Source organism: Zingiber officinale, chromosome 3A, assembly GCF_018446385.1.
Source record: "Zingiber officinale cultivar Zhangliang chromosome 3A, Zo_v1.1, whole genome shotgun sequence".
Classification (NCBI taxonomy): Eukaryota; Viridiplantae; Streptophyta; class Magnoliopsida; order Zingiberales; family Zingiberaceae; genus Zingiber; species Zingiber officinale.
This window is the reverse complement of record NC_055990.1, coordinates 45813417-45829682: the sequence shown is the minus strand read 5'-3', so window position 1 is coordinate 45829682 and position 16266 is coordinate 45813417. Positions and strand designations below refer to the sequence as shown.

General features: G+C 39.5%; 1 protein-coding gene across 1 annotated transcript; it reads right to left on the bottom strand.

Annotated features, from left to right (window-relative positions):
* Nucleotides 1–8506: 8506 nt before the first annotated feature.
* LOC122053704 (sugar transporter ERD6-like 16) lies at nucleotides 8507–12420 on the bottom strand. Its single transcript, XM_042615695.1, has 18 exons — nucleotides 12138–12420; nucleotides 11852–11914; nucleotides 11382–11471; nucleotides 11245–11304; nucleotides 11113–11178; nucleotides 10921–10986; nucleotides 10727–10802; nucleotides 10551–10615; nucleotides 10370–10462; nucleotides 10197–10277; nucleotides 10024–10108; nucleotides 9891–9937; nucleotides 9752–9814; nucleotides 9613–9672; nucleotides 9489–9542; nucleotides 9307–9366; nucleotides 9076–9190; nucleotides 8507–8808 (listed from the first exon to the last, which is right to left on the bottom strand). The coding sequence occupies exons 1-18, from the start codon at nucleotides 12306–12308 to the stop codon at nucleotides 8681–8683; spliced, it is 1443 nt and encodes a 480-aa protein (XP_042471629.1). The 5' UTR covers nucleotides 12309–12420; the 3' UTR covers nucleotides 8507–8680.
* Between the last annotated feature and the right edge of the window lie 3846 nt (nucleotides 12421–16266).

The window sequence follows — 16266 nt, the reverse complement described above, 5'->3', positions numbered from 1 at the left end:
ACGTTAGAGGACCTGCTGAGATCATGTGTTATGGATTTCGGAGGCAGCTAGGAGGACCATCTGCCGTTGGTAGAGTTTGCCTACAACAATAGCTTTCATTCGGCTATCCAGATGGCACCGTTTGAGGCGTTGTACGGTAGACCTTGTCGGACACCCGTCCTCTGGGATGTGGTTGGAGAGGCCCAGCTGTTGGGACCTCATAGAGTTCAGCAGGATGCAGAGTTGGTTCGTACTATCAGACGGAGGATGTCAGAGGTGCAGGACCGCCAGAAGAGTTACGCTGATCGGAGACGTAGACCACTAGAGTTCTCTGTGGGCGACCATGTATTTCAGCGAGTTTCACCCACGAAAGGGGTGAAGAGATTTGGCCTCAGAGGTAAGCTAGCTCCGCGGTACATTGGTCCTTTCGAGATCTTGGAGAGGATCGGAGCGGTAGCTTACCGATTGGCACTACCACCGTCCCTGTCAGGCGTTCACGATGTATTTCACGTATCGATGCTGAGGAGATACGTGCCTGATCCGACACATGTGCTGCCAGATATTCCAGTTCCAGTTCAGCCTGACATTACATATGAGGAGGTTCCGGTACGGATACTCGACCGAAAAGGGCGTCAGTTGCGGAACAAGACTATCCGGCTGGTTAAAGTCGGATGGCAGCATCATTCAGACGAGGAGGCTACTTGGGATCTCGAGGACACTATCCGAGCTCGATATCCCCATCTTTTCACTTGAGGTATGTGATTTAATTTACCGTTCAGCATTTATACTCTATATCTGTTGTTAGTACCTGCTGATGGTAGATAACAAAAATTTGGGGATCAAATTTTTATTAGTGGGGGAGAATGTAAAATACCGAAAATAGGTAAATATTAATAAGGGATTTTTCCGGAATTTTTAGAAATTTTTCGGGAATTTTTCGGAGCTCGTATGGACGAGTTAACGGAGATAAAAACGGGGTCCGGAAAAGCCTGTTTAGGATACCCTGTTTTAATGAGGAAAAGTTTTAATTTTTCCTTTTCCTTTTCTTTTTCTTTTTTTTTTCTTTTCCTCTGGTTTTCCCCGACGCCGAACTCGCGTGCTCTTCTTCCTCGTGCGAACCCAAGCTTTAACCGCACGGTGGTTTTCTTCTTCCCTTCCACTTATACTTCTTCTCCTTTGCCGAACCCTCCTTCCCTCATCTCTCGCGACGCCGGCCTTCTCCACCCGACAGCACCGCCGGTGCTCTTCCTCCTCGCTGAGCGACGCGCCGCCGCCACCCCTAGCCAATGCCGACTGCCATCACTGTGCCTGCCGACCGTGGCCTAGTTTTCCTTCTCGTCGGCACTTGAGTACCACCGCCGGTGTTTCCCTTATGACCGAGCACTGCCGACACCGAGCCTATCCCCTCTTCTGTCCGCTGTGCCTTAGCTAGTATCCGGCGTCGCACGAAACAGTGCCACCAGCCGGTCTTCTCTTCGACACTGCCGCTCTCCTTTTCCTCTGCGCTGCTGCCGACCCTGGATTGGGTAACTTCAGCCGCGTACCTTAGTCCCGAAACCGCCGTCGGCCACATCCCGATTGATCCTAAATCCGAGCAGATAAGGTGAGTTGGGTTGTGTAGGATCTGTGATTTCCACTGATTGATCCTTTTTCTGATCAGTCTGATTTCAGCAGTGATTCCAGCTTTGAGGTGAAGTTTTGTGCTGTGGTTGGACAGTCACTCCATACAGTGGCTATTGGTTCTTGTAACGACGGTGAATTTGAGGTAAGGTTTAGGATATTGAACTTCGAGTAGATTGATTATGTTTATGTTTGGAATAGGTAGATTTGATTAGCTTTAGACTTTTAATCTAATGTTATGATTGGGGTTAAAGGAAATTAACCCTAGTTAATTGTTGGATTTAATTTAGGAAGGTTGAGATTATGGTTTAGGGTTTTTTTTTTTTTCCATAAAATTGTTCTTAAGGATTTTTATTTAGCTATTTGTTTAATTTGTAGCTAAATAAAAATGTATGTTGGGTATCACAGGACTTTGACGCGAGACGAGTATCTCGGAGTCAGATTTGGACTATTTTATCGGAGGCGGGTACTTTTGACTTATTGTCTTTGATATGCTTAGTAATGAAAATAATATGTTGCATTAATTGTGTTTCCTATTTGTGTCGGTTAATCACTGCCCAATACATGTTACCTGTTTGATTGATTGTTTGTTTGCATCTCGTATTGATCTTGTACCCGATCTATCATGCTCATGGGTAGTGATATAACCATGTTTCACATGTTCAGGACCTAGGTTTGATACCTTTTTGATCAGTATATCTTGATTTGATCTATTCACTATGGTGTCTATTGTTATATGCCCAGAGGTTGGTTTAGTATATTACCATGCTTAGTGACATGCACCATTTGCATGATCGCATGCTGTGCGATAGATTGCTCTATTATTGTCGAGCACTTTGCCAGTTTTCATCACTGTTCGGTGCTCCGTTGTGACGCTCATGGGTAGCGTGACACAACGTGGTAGCACGTCAGTTTGACTCTTCCGGTGCTCCGTTGATCCGCTCAGGGGTAGTGTGACGCAGCGTGTAGCACGTTAGAGATTCCTCCCCGTCATAGTGTACCGGGAGATGAGAGCATTGCGCTCCCCCATTTATGATTTGGGGTAGGAGTACGTATGTACTCCGACAGCATCCCGTCCACTCGATCACTCATCAGGAGTAGTGTTGCTGAGTGCACGGTTGTCACAGCCCTACCCACTTGGTCCCACTTTTGTTGTGAGTTGGCTGACTGGCGTCAGGGGTGACCATGACATTGGCATCATATGCATGATGCATTTATTGTTTGTGATTGTGTTTGCTGCATTTATATGCTGCATATTGTTTGGATACCTATGTTTGACATGCATACAGGTCTTCTATACCTTTCGGACTGTTTGTCCTTATACCGGGTCCTGGTTAGTACAGATTCTCTCCTGTCTTCTTCGGTTTGCATTTACCTTTATTTTTATCAGGAGACTGTACGCATGATTAGTGCTAGGTGTTATTTCTTTACTTTGCATATCAACTGTACCTGCTGAGTGTTGGACTCACCCCGCCTCCATTGTTGTTATTTTCAGGTTGATGCTGTCAGGAGGGAGTTCTAGTCGCTAGTCCCCACTGCACGTAGTGCCAGATCCCCTGCAGACCTCGAGGATTGATTGACTTTTGAGTTTTCTTCTCGTTTGTCTATGTTTAGACTTGATTTGTTTGATACTTGGACGTTGTATTTATTATTGTGATGTCGATGGATTTTATTTGGTCTTATTCTACTACATGCCTGCCGGGTCGGCATAAGAGGTGAGTTTCGTCGGATTTGAGTTTTACGAGTGTAGTTGAGTAGGGTGGTTTTCGAGTCAGAGTATTACTGCTTTGTTTGATTATATATAACTGCGTGGATGTTTGTGTGGTTATGTTATATTTATTGTTATTATTCCAGCCGCATGTGGCTGAGGTATGGAGATATGTAGAAAGTTTCAGATTGTCCGCCGTACAGGGGAGATGCTGCCGAAATTTCTTCGGACGGGGACTCCTCTGGGGCGTGACATAGCTTCACTCACTAGGACTTTCTTCTGCCTAGTTTCACTCACTAGGACTTTCCACAACTGCCTGGCTTCACTCACCAGGACTTTCTAGTTTACCTAACCTCCCAGTTAGGACTTTCACCTGGCTTCACTCACCAGGATTTTCCAGTCAAGTATCCAGTCAACCTTGACCTACTTGACTCTTCTTCACAATCTCCCCACATGAATAATCGCACCTGCAATCTCCATGTGTTGTCTACATGTATTGTCAAACATCAAGACTCGAGCTTGAACCAATTCATGCTCAGTCAACCAGGTCAACCTTGACCTAGGGAATATTGCACCAACATTTGCTAAGTTCAATTTCAACTCAGCATTTTCCTTTTCTAGTTTAACTAGATCTTTAGTAAGACTTTTAATAAAATTAAAGATTGCTTGGGAGAGAGATCACGTATCTTACTTACCTTAATTTCTGATGCTCACCCTTCATCGTTGCTTTCTTCCGATGATCCTCCCCCTTCATCAATGCTCATCTTTGAGCTGGTCTCATCTTCTTCTTGATGGATTACTATTAGGGCTAGTCCGGTGTATGCTTCGATTTCATTAATAGATTCATTGGAGTCTGAATCATTGGTTCTTGCCTTCAGGGAAACGTTCTGACTCAGTCTTTTTCTTTGTCCTGCACACTGAGATTCGTGTAATTCGAAAGTAGAGAAAAGACTTTCTAAAGTACTTATCTCGATATCCTTGGATATATAGTAGTAGTCTACTATAGTTATCCATTCAAGTGTTCTTGGGAACGCATTTAAACCATACATTTGTGCATCCTGATTCATTATCGTTTCTCCGAGGTTTGTTAGTCCGGTGATCAACTCCTTGATTCTTCCGTGTAGTTGTCCTACTGACTCTCCTTCTTCCATCCAGAGGTTCGTTAGTTGATTGCGGCCCGTCTCACAAGCCTTGTTTTAGAAGTTCCTTCGTGCAGTTCCAAGAACTTCTCCCAAAGTTCCTTTGCTGAGTTGTAATCTCCTATTCAATTTACTTCCTGTGGTGGAAGAATGTTGAGCAGATGGAATTCTGCTTTACCGTTCGCCATGAAGTTGGCTCGTTCCTTCTTCATCCACTGATATTCTTCTTTGTCTTTTGGGAACTGTAAAACCATATTTCATTATTAATAGAATTTCAAAATATGTTTTAAAAAATACCTCCACCCGACATTTCGATTGTGCGAAGTCTCCCTCGAATTTTGGTGGGTGAATGCTTGCAGCTGCCATCATCTTGATCTTGATGCTTCAGTCGGCGGTAAGTCCTTCTGAGGTGGTTGGGCTCTAATACCACTTGTTGGTACAGCAGGGCCGGTAAGAGGATGCAACGTCTGTAAAGAAAAAAACCTTTCTCTTTTTCCAACTAAGATTAGTAGCACTATCACAATAATTATAATATCAAAAATGAACAACTAATAAAAGAAAGAGACAAACAGATTTGACTTGGTTACAACCTAGGTGGTTGTTAATTCAAGGCGGTTGCAAAGCTCTACTAGAAAAATCTCCTTCTCTGTAGGCGGAGAAGTCTCTTACACTCTTTGAAAAGCTTAGAAAAGACTAGGAAATGATTACAGTAGTTGTTCTCAGGTTGTTGTTGATTTCCTAGGTCCAGGGGTCTTTTTATAGCCCCTGGGAAATCTCATCCGAAGGTTGAAGGCGTCTCCAAAGGGCTTGGAAGGTGCCTCCAACGTGGCAAGTGGATAAAGCTTTATCCACTTGCAAAAGGCAAGTTTGATTGGCCGAAGGCACCTTTCATAGCCTTGGAAAGCGCCTTCACATTGTTCATCGAAGGCGCCTTCCAGCCATGGAAGGCACCTTCCATAGAAGGCGTGGAGGCGCCTCCAACAACACTTACAACTCCATTTCACTAGGGATGTAATGAACCAAGCGTTCGTGAACAAGCTTGGTGTTCGGCTTGGTAAGAGCTTGTTTATCTTCGTTCAATATATATAAGATTAATTAAACAAACAAGCTTGAAAAGCTCGTTAAGCTAAACAAACAAGCTCGAATACATATGTGTTCAGATCGTTAACGTTCGTGAACAATGTTCGTGAACAAAGTTCGTGAACAATGTTCACGAACCATATTTATTAATAAAACTATTTTCAATATGCTAAATAAACAATAAAATAAAATAAATAAATTTAAATTATCAATCTTAATAACCAATCAAACAATTAAAAGTTTCAAACAATCAAACAAGCTTCAATTAAGAGCTTGATAACATCTAAACCAACCACGCTCGAACCAAGCTCAAGTCAAGCTTGAATTGAGAGCTTGATAACATCTAAACGAACCAAGCTCAAGTCAAGCTTCAAACAAGCTCAAGCTTATAAAAAATAAACCAAGCCAAGCTTGAATACTCATTTCAAAAGCTTGGTTCATTTTAGGCTCAGCTCGGCTCGGCTCGGTTATCTTATCAAACAAGCTTGAACACCCTAAAGCTTGGCTCGGCTCGGCTCGGCTTGTTTACAGCCCTACATTTCACTCCTTTGCTACTGCGATCTCCTGGATGATTTCGGCCACTAGAATAGGATTCACCCAAACCCAATTTCCGACATTCTCCTTGAGCAGTCTTCCGATTCAGCTTCTCGTCCCTCGAACGTCGTGTATGTTCTTCTCGTCCGCCGGTGCACTCTTCCGCAACCCTTTCGTCCCTCGGATGCACCGAGTCTGTTGGCTCTCTTCCCGTGCCATCCTTTTCGCTAGCTGCGTCTTTCACTCGACTTCCTGTGCTCCTAAGCTCCTGCACACATAGACATAGAGATCAAAACCAAACAGGACCCAACCTAATTTGGTTGGACACATCAAAATAACCACGGGGTCCAATAATACCTTGACCCCCCATTTTGTAGGAATAGGAGAGGGTCCCCACACATCAAAATGGATAAGATCAAATAGAGAAAAAGAAAAAAGACTTTTAGAAAATAGTAAGGTAAAAAATTTGGTCAGTTTACAACCACTACAATCAGAAATATTAGAAGTTTTTAAAAGTCCTAATACTCCTATAGAAATTAAAAACTGCAAACGAGATGTTGAAACATGACCTAAATGAGTGCACCACAAATAAAAATCAGAAAATGAATGATTCAGATGAAAAGATGATAAATCCACACTCGAAGCTACAACTTCTGGTACTTTGAGTTGATCTAAAACATAGAGTCCTCCTTACCTACGACCCGTCTTAATCAGCTTCTGAGATTAAAAGTCCTGAATATAACAATTGGATGAAGAAAAAGAGACTAGATATCCAGACTCACATAATTAATTAATAGAAACAACATTTAAAGTAAGACTCGAAATATAATAAATATCAGTAAGAGATAAACAAGATGTAACAATTGATGTAACGATCCGACCCCTTGGGCGGCCCAACTGGCGGCCCATCTGGCAGCCCCTTGGCGGTTCCTTGGGCGGCCACAATGGCGGCCCAACTGGTGACCCCTTATGTCGTCGACCGATAACCCTCGGGCGTGTGCCGTTACTCACAAGGTCTTTCCACCCCTGGCCAGTGGATTTTTACCTTCCCCAGGATTCGAACTCTAGACCTCCAGGTTAAGTACTAGAGTTTATGAATCTTGGTAGCCAAGTGAGTATCGCTCACTTGGCTACTAGGATTCATAAACTCTAGTACTTAACTTGGAGGTCTAGAGTTCGAATCCTGGGGGGACCGCCAAGGGGCCTCCAAATGGGCCGCCAATTGGGCCACCCAAGGGGCCGGGTCGTTACAATTGAACCGACACCTACTAATGACATAGGAGTACCATCAGCAATCATAATAGATATAAATGAATAGGGAGAAAAAGAAATAAAAGATGATAAATTAGATGACATATGATGGGAGGCAACAAAGTCCAAAATCCATAAGGATGAAGATATACCTGAAATACCAGACGATGACAAACTTATATGAGAGAAAGCTGACATGACAGAGGTCTATGAAATAAGGAAATGTTGAAACTACTCCAACATATACGGATTATATTTCCATGAAGCATCTGCACGACCAGGCATGATGACAAAACGAATAATGCTCAGAATAACCAAACCATAAGGATGTACATTTGTACGATCCGTAAAAATTGATGTCAGGACGACCCATGGTCACACAGAGAATTCGAGGCAGAAAAGGATGTCAAACGTAGAAATCGACAACACAAGGCGTCGGTATCGAAATAAGTAGAAAATGATGTCAATGCCAAAATCGGTACCATAGGGTATCAGCATCGAAATCGATAGAAAAGAACGTCGGCGTCGAAATCAGCAACATAGGACGTCAGTGCCGAAATCGACAAAAAAGACATTCGACATCGAAATCGGCAGAAAAGAGCGTCGACGCCGAAAACGACAGGACAGGTCGTCGGCGCCAAAATCAGTAGAACAAGGGATCGATGTCGAAATCGACAGTATTAGTAGGAGACGGCAACGGCAACAGAAAATAATAATAGGGGGCGACAGAAAAAATTAGGTCAGAGAAAGAGAATCTTGCTCTGATGTTATGTAGAAATTAAGAAAAAGAAAAAAACTAACAATATTATTGAATCCAAAATTGATAATTTAAAATAATTATAAGGTCTTATATAGTTTAGTTAAGAAATACTAAACTCTAAATATAAAAAAAATCAAATTATCCTAAAAATTATAAATAAATAAATATATATAATCTAACGCACCTCACCTTGACTTCACCTTCCAAGTCAACCTAAGATTCTCATTTAACAACCCATATCATATATATACATATATATATATATATATATATATATATATATATGACATCCTAGTTTTTATGTACACAGATAGTTTATAAAAATGCTAGAATTTTAGATAGATAGTAATTGTTGCCCTTGGATTTCTACATAATTCATTCAGGATACTGCCAGAATTTTAGATAACATTGATATTGTACATATATTTTCAGATCTTGTTGCTTTGGTTGCTAGATTCTTGGAACAATAACAAGGACATGATTTGGAATGGATGAAAGGAAAGCGGAAAGATTTTTAAGACATTGTAATAAAATGGTTCATCATTTGCTCTCGTCTTGTATTCAAATACACTTGCAGTATCGATCCAGGGAGTTCACTTCACTCTCTATTTAGGTTACTTGAGAGTTACTGAGTGATTCTTGAATCTCTTCCAATGATCGGCCTTTTGTCTCAGGTACCATCTTTGCCACAAACAGAATAGTTGTTGCACAAGCTGCTGAAAATAAGAAAAAGGTGCCTGCAAAGAGTTGAAAAGAGCAGGTGATCGCCTTGCTAGACATGCCACAGCAGCAAAAAAAAAAAAAAGAGTGTTCTCTATTTATTTGGCTTCATTTAACTATTCTATTTGAAATTTTATATTTTTTTTTCTATCTGTTCAACTATAAATTGTTAGAATGAAGACCGACATCTTTATCTTCTGGCTAAATTCAAGAGTATCATTGGAATGAAGACCATGTCTTCAGTTATGCAGTGCATAAAGATCATTGGAGTTTTGAAGCTTTACCTGGAGCACTCCAGTTCATGAGGAAGTTGAAAGCATAAGAAACTGCCCAAGAGCCAAACCAATTAACTAAAGTTACTAGGCTTCCTCCTATTCCTTTCATGTTTAACGGGAATATCTGTTGCAGTTGCAGACAAAGAGGTTGAGGCAGCATGAGAATTTCAATATTTTCTTAAACGACAAAGAACATCATCAGAAAATTTGGGCAGAGGTTGCTAATTTATAATTTCTCACCTCAGACATGATAACCCACGGAACAGCTCCCATTCCTATGGAAAAAGCACCCAAATACACCTATCCATTGCAAGAGAAAGGGATCACTGATGGGTTTCGTACTTTAATTATTCTAGACAGGGTCCTTTGTAAGTTTAGGCATAACTAAAATGAGAGCATGCTCATAAAATTTCTTTGCTTACCAATATGCCACACAGAACTAGCATAGGAACCCATTCCGTGTACATTCCTTGTTCCTGTTTCAAGATTTATACCTAAGTTCTAGTTGAAATCAAGTTCATTGAGCTACTTTTGATTCAGTCTTACCTTCAGAAAGAAAGATACTCCAGTGATAAAGGTACCAATTAAAGTCCCTGATGCAGAAACCTACAAAGAAAATATCACTGTATCTCATCTCTTTGAATTTGATTGGAAGAGCAAGCAATTTCTGTACCACTTTTCATACCATGAGCAGAGGAATTCTCCCGCTCCTGTCCATTAAAATAGCACCTACAATTGTGATGGGAACCTGTGTAAGTAGATTATTAGCAGCTACTTCAGCAACAGTCTCGGAGGATAGTTTCAGTATTGAGAAGAATTTTAACCTGAATAGTGGCCATAAGGATTGTCCCAAGCTTGCCTGAGGAGAATCCTGCAAATACCAGATGAGTGATGAAATTGAAAATATTTTTTTTTTGTAGATTTCAAGGACCTCCTATTGTCTAAGCTACTATCTACCTGCGGATACAAAAATTTCACTTGCATAGAATCCAATTCCATTGATGCCTCCAATTTGCTGAAACACCATGAGGCCAACACCTACCTGAATGTTTCAATGATACTTATTAATATATGCGTGTATGTTTTTTTTATTGCCTATTTTTATGTTGATAAATTTCAACTTTGCTTACAATCACAGAACGGATGTATCTTCTCTGAAACAAGTCTTTAATCCCAGCCTTTGGAAGGCTCTCCTGTATTTCAATACACTCCTGCATGCACAGTGTATTTTAGTGTTATTATTCATTTTTCAAGCTTTTCCTGAATAATACTACAAACTGGCTACTAAGTCACTACGACACACTTGAATCTCTGATGCTTCTCTAGTGATATCAGCATTTTTCCCATGAAGCTTTTGCAATGCAACTGTGAACTCTTTTTGGTTCCCCATTTTGGCCTGAGATTGTATTTCATGTGATCGGGCTCGATTAATTTTCGGATGTTCTATACGGAAGACTTTAGTCTACAGTAGATGAAACACGTACCAGCCATCTTGGTGACTCTGGAATGAAGACAAGACCTAGAAGTAGAAGAAGACATGGAAGAAATCCTGCAGGAGAGAATTTAATAATGGTCATTATCATATGAAATCTTCTTTGATTGTATCTTCATGCTTGTGGTGTCTGCATCTTGATTTAGTGTCACCAGACAGTTTTATTACCAATTAACACCAATGTTCTCCAGGTAACAAGAGTGCCAACTACTAAAGAAACTGAAGAACCGGCGCATATCAACAGCTGTGAGAGGGAAATACAATGTAAGTAATTGCATATATCATTAGTACATCTCTTTGTTGTCACCAAAGCAACCTAGTTATGGTTATAGAAACAAGCTTGTGGAAATTGATCTTTTTACCTGGTTCAGGGTTGTCAGCCCACCTCGTAGGTTTTTTGGTGCTATTTCAGCAATAAAAACAGGTACCTGTCATAGGGAGCTCATCATCAGATCTTAACCGAGCAGATAGGTGGTAGTGACTGATATTCTGTGAACATGTAGCAATTTCTAAAGTAAAAAATGAAATGAAATAAACAATCTAGCAAGCAATACCACATAGGAAAGTACTCCAATCCCACATCCTGAGGAAAGCCTTCCAAAATACAGGAAGTAAGGACCCTAAAAAGATCACATTCAGTAGCTTATCATGAGGAATATTGAAGAATCCTACTGTTGGTTAGCAACCTTGGCAAAGTAAATGGAAAGCCATCCAATGCTACATATGATAGCTGAAATTCTCATAGCCTGCATCATTCAATTAGATATTATCAACACTGCTGAATTGAATATTGTATATGACAGGTGAGCTTTAAGATTCTTACTCCTTTGCGCCCAAGAAAATCTGCAATATATCCACTAGTGACTGCACCGATCATTGCTCCAATGGTTAATATGGAACCAAAAACACTGTACTGCAAAGTTGGGAGGACGAATCATGCATGTTTTGCAGTAGAAACAGCAAGGAAATATGACAATAAGAGTCCATGGTGAATATTCTGTGGTCCTGATCATTTGTGCAAGAGAAATACTTTTCCTTAAGAAATCATTGCTAAGAAGTAGTAGTTCTATAATAACATCTTTACTCCAGATGGCATTGGAATTAATGAAATCCTTCAATTTCACCCTATAGAAACTGAAGATAAATAGGTAGTTTTCTACTTTTGATTTTTAATCATAATTGAGTCAACACCCAGGCATGAGACAGAACTGTGGATTTAACTATCTAATAGCATAAAAAGTGCCCTGAGGTTCTGAACTTGGACTGTATTAACATTGAAACACCAGTACTAACCTCAGATATAGAGAGGCCAATATCCTTCATAATCTCTGATTGAGTTGGTGCAGAGTATCCAACCTACAACGTGAAACAAAGAATGCTAGTTAAATTGTAACAGCAACAAGAATTCTTCACTGCATCTTTGCAACTAGTTGTTTCAGATTGTGAACTAATATTTATATGCGAACTCCATCTGCATGGAAAATTTTAGCTTGTCTTGAGATTGATATATAGCCATTTGAACTGCTTTCTTTGAATCAGCGAAAGCCTTAGAAGTTATATACACTTATGAAAGACTTACACAAGTTCCAAACTCGAAGGAGCCGCACACTGCTACGGCAGTGCAGAGCAGAACCATGCATATCGATTCGCTTTCATTTGTGGAGGTTTCTTTGCAGCAACTCAACTCTTGTTTGATAAGGGACTCCCTCACCTCACGCACGCCATTTTCTACATCTTCCATTTTAGCCATTTCAACCCTTCTCTACCTTCTCGGAACTCTCTTTGACCGATTGAAGAGTGTAGAGATGGTTGAGAAAGGCTGAATCCAACACAAATGATCCAAAGAAAGAGAAGAAACTCTTCTTCTTTCTCTTCAAGAAGACCGATACGAGTTTCAATTCAAACTTCAAAGTATATACTAAGAGACATGAGAGATTATACGAATAAAGAAAGTCATGTGCGGGCAGTAGCTGTCTCTGTGGTGTGACCAGCTCAACGATTTCTCAAGGTGCCATGTTAGGTAAGTAACAACGACATAGATCCAATTGTATTGTAGCTGTATCTATAAACGGTAGAAAACTAAAGGGAGAATGGCATTATGGTAAGAGGTAAAGGATTTATTTGGACACGAACTTCTTCGAACATGTAAGCCGAGAGTTTTTTAAATCATTTTGATCGTTCAGATTTCATGGGGAAGAAAGCCAAATCTCGTCCTTAGTCACTGAATGTGACACTGACTTCGTTGCTGTCATCTCTTCATAGAATACTACAAAAGGTCTTTTTCTAGATCCCTTATTTGACTTGTATATCTAAACCATACTGTCATTGTCGATTTGATACTTCATTATAAAGAGTTGGAATACAACAAAAAAAGAAATGTAATAATATAGAAATGACATGTTGGTAGTTAATCCAAAGGCAACCAAGTCATTGGTGATTAATTGCATGCAATCATATCCTATTTTATTGTTCTATTTGTCCGATTTGTCGAGCATTTAGCCATTAGGTAGAGCTGGTCGACAAGTTGCATCTACGGAAAATGATTACAAATAAGATGCTAAATGGATTATTAGCATAAACATAGAGGAAAGTATCTTCTGTTCCTTATGCCATTGCTGGTAAGTTTAGACGTCACTCCATTCATCTGCCAGTAGCATCTTGGAATTGACCACATCTTTATAAATTCTTCGTACTTTGTTAGAATAGATCTTGAACGGCGAGACATTATAAACGTGGAATATTTATCGACAAAAGAGAGAGAAAAAAAGACATTCTCAAATTTCTCTCAAAATTCAATGTGCTAGACTGTATCTGGTAGTAAAGTTTACTCTTCTCAGTTTTTAAAATCGCTTCGTTGCACGCAACAAAACCAAAATGTAGCTCCTTGAAATGATGAAATAAAGAGTTCACAATTTTCGTTATTTTCTTTTGCAAAAATATCTCGATCTCCATGAAGCGAGAACTGGATTTGAGTGTTGGACATTGCAAAATTTGCCCATTCACCTTCATCTTTCTTCATGATGTGCAATCAAAGCATCCATAATATGCTATTAAAGCTCCCGCTACAAGATCAATATATTCTCCTTTAAAAAGCGTTCAAGAGCTATAAGAAAAAAGGGAGTTGGAGGTGATCGAAGCAATCGGCAAAGAAGAACATCCAGATTGGGATTTGGTTTGTGAATCAAAGGAGAGCTTTTCGACCTTGTTTCGTTATGATTGTTCTTCCCGATGTCAAGTGAAGATCAACATCGTCTCCGAAGATCAATGTAAGATTTATTTACTTATGTCTTCTATTCTGTATTTCATGCTACGCTATGAGTTACAATAATAGTAGCACAGCGTTGCCTTGTTCTAAAAAAGCACGAAACTTATTTCTTCATTAACAAACTATTACTGTTACTGTTCCCCGCTGAAAAAAAGGTCATCGTGCTCGCTTTACAAAAAATGTGGAACCGTCACATCAGCGGTCCCCAGAGCCGGTCCCACGGATATGGAGGGAAGTAAATACAAGTACACAGGTGGAAAGTGTATGGCGGAGACGTTAACCCCAAACAATGACACCCCGGGGATCGTCGTGCTCCATTTACGTTTTGCCGTCGTGGAGCGAAATCGCAATTGTGTCGAGATCTACTGCAGTAGTCTGACAAGATTGCTACTGGATTGTTGGGCATTGCAATATTTGTAATGTTGAGAATATGATAGGGTACTCATTCATTATGTGCCATTAAAGCATCCATAGTATACTATTAAAGCACCCATTACAAAATCAATATATTCTCTTTTAAAAAGTGTCCAAGAGCAATTGAAAAAAAAAAAGGAGTTGGAGGTGATAGAAGCAATGAACATCCAGATTTAGATTTGCTTTGTGAACCAAAGGAGAGCTTTTCGACCTTAGATCGTGATTGTTCTTTTAACGTCAAGTATCACTGTGAGATTTATTTACTTATATATTCTGTATTTCATACTATTTGCTGCAATATTAGTATCAGAGCGTCGCCTTGGTTTTAAAAAACATGAAACTTATTTCTTCGTTGACCTGTTCCTTGTCGGAAAAAAAATCGCCGACGGAGGTTGCTCCATTTGTGTTCTGCCATTATGGGGCGAAATCGTAATTGTGTCGAGATCTGCCGCCGTCGTCATACTAAATCACGACTGGATCGCGATCTACCGCGTTGTCGCCCCGAAAAGGATGCTGGCAATCGACTTCCATGGCCGGAGAGTGCCAGCGACGGCGTCGGAGGGCTGACGATCAGAAACTATTGGTTGACGACTGCATTCATCTCGGCAGAAGTTAGCAGCTGAGGACGAAGCACATTAACCTTTTGTTCGTCAAATTTATTGGTTGAGAAAATGTTTGATTTTAAAAACAACAAATATATAAATAAAAAAACAAAACGTGAAAGTTTCTCACGATAAAAAATATATAAAAAAAAACAAAAAAAACTTTTTCAAACATGGAGTTTTTTTGTGAAATTAATTGAAAAAAAGAACTTTGTGTTTTTAATTTTTTAATTAATTATGACTATTTTATTTGGATTTGTATAATTATCTAATGGTCCAATCCGAATTGATCTAATTCATTTGGACTAGACCATATAAGATTAGGCTGGTCCAAGTAAATTCTATTCTGGTTCTATTGATTGGTTTAATCTGATAAATAAGGATGGTTTAATTAAATGGGCTTAGATTAAAAAAAATAATTGAACATTCTAACTAGATTAGTTATAATGAGGACAAAGGATTTAGGATCCTATTTCCCGATCGACTAATCCATTATGTGAGTCAAATGGAACTCCTCAAATATAAGAAAGTTTATTTTTCTTATTTACTTATGTATTATGTATATATATTGTTTCATATATATGTGAGAATTGAAATTTACCAATTTGGTTACTAATTTGTCAGTTTTGTACTAATATTATTATTTTTAATTTCAAATACCACGAACAATATACATGATGACTGATCGCAATGCACGACAACATGAGCTTTAAGAGGAGATAAAAGAGCTTAATTATAACCCAGATCACGGAGTTGGATGATTTATTGGTTGTCTCAATCGAATATTCTAGAAATTCGAACGAGAAGAGTTTCCAATCCTAGATGAACACAGAAGATGGGCTCTGATTCAGTTACTGCTGGGACACCTTCGTGATATAGTCCACCAACTAATGGATTGCTCTGAATGGAGCATCTCATATTCAGAGATGTGCAGGAATTTACTTCATTTGGCATGAGATCCTAAAGAATCAAAAGATGATCTAGATCTAGAAGAATCAAATCCCGAAGAATCATAGGAGGATCTAGAAATGGATCCTGAAGACTCTGAGGAGGATTTAGAAATGGATCCTATAGAATCTGAGGAGGAAGATATTGGAGAAACAGAGGAGGATCCGGAAGAATGTGTGGAAGATCTAGAAATGGATCTAAATATGGATCTAATAGATCATACTAAGGCTAATCTTACGTTCATTGAGTCTGGAATGAATGGGATAGTATTGCCCACTACACTTGTATTTTTTTTTTTCTAGTGGGAGTGGTGCTAGCTTATCTTGTAAAGTAGAGTTCAGTTGTTATTACTATCACTATGTGTGGACAATATTAAGCTCATATTAATAAAATCATGTAATAGAAACTGTTATTATGTATAAACAATATTATTTTAATGAAAAATTATGTTATGCGTTAACGAACTTGGAAAAAGAATA

What these genes read in the sequence shown, in the direction of transcription:
- LOC122053704 (XM_042615695.1), bottom strand. Translation starts at nt 12,308, where the DNA reads ATGGCTAAAATGGAAGATGTAGAAAATGGCGTGCGTGAGGTGAGGGAG. An exon ending in ATTTTCTTGGGCGCAAAGGA is followed by an intron (nt 11,305 to 11,381) that starts GTAAGAATCTTA and finishes TGAATGATGCAG; the next exon opens with GCTATGAGAATTTCAGCTAT. An exon ending in CAGAGTCACCAAGATGGCTG is followed by an intron (nt 10,463 to 10,550) that starts GTACGTGTTTCA and finishes ATACAATCTCAG; the next exon opens with GCCAAAATGGGGAACCAAAA.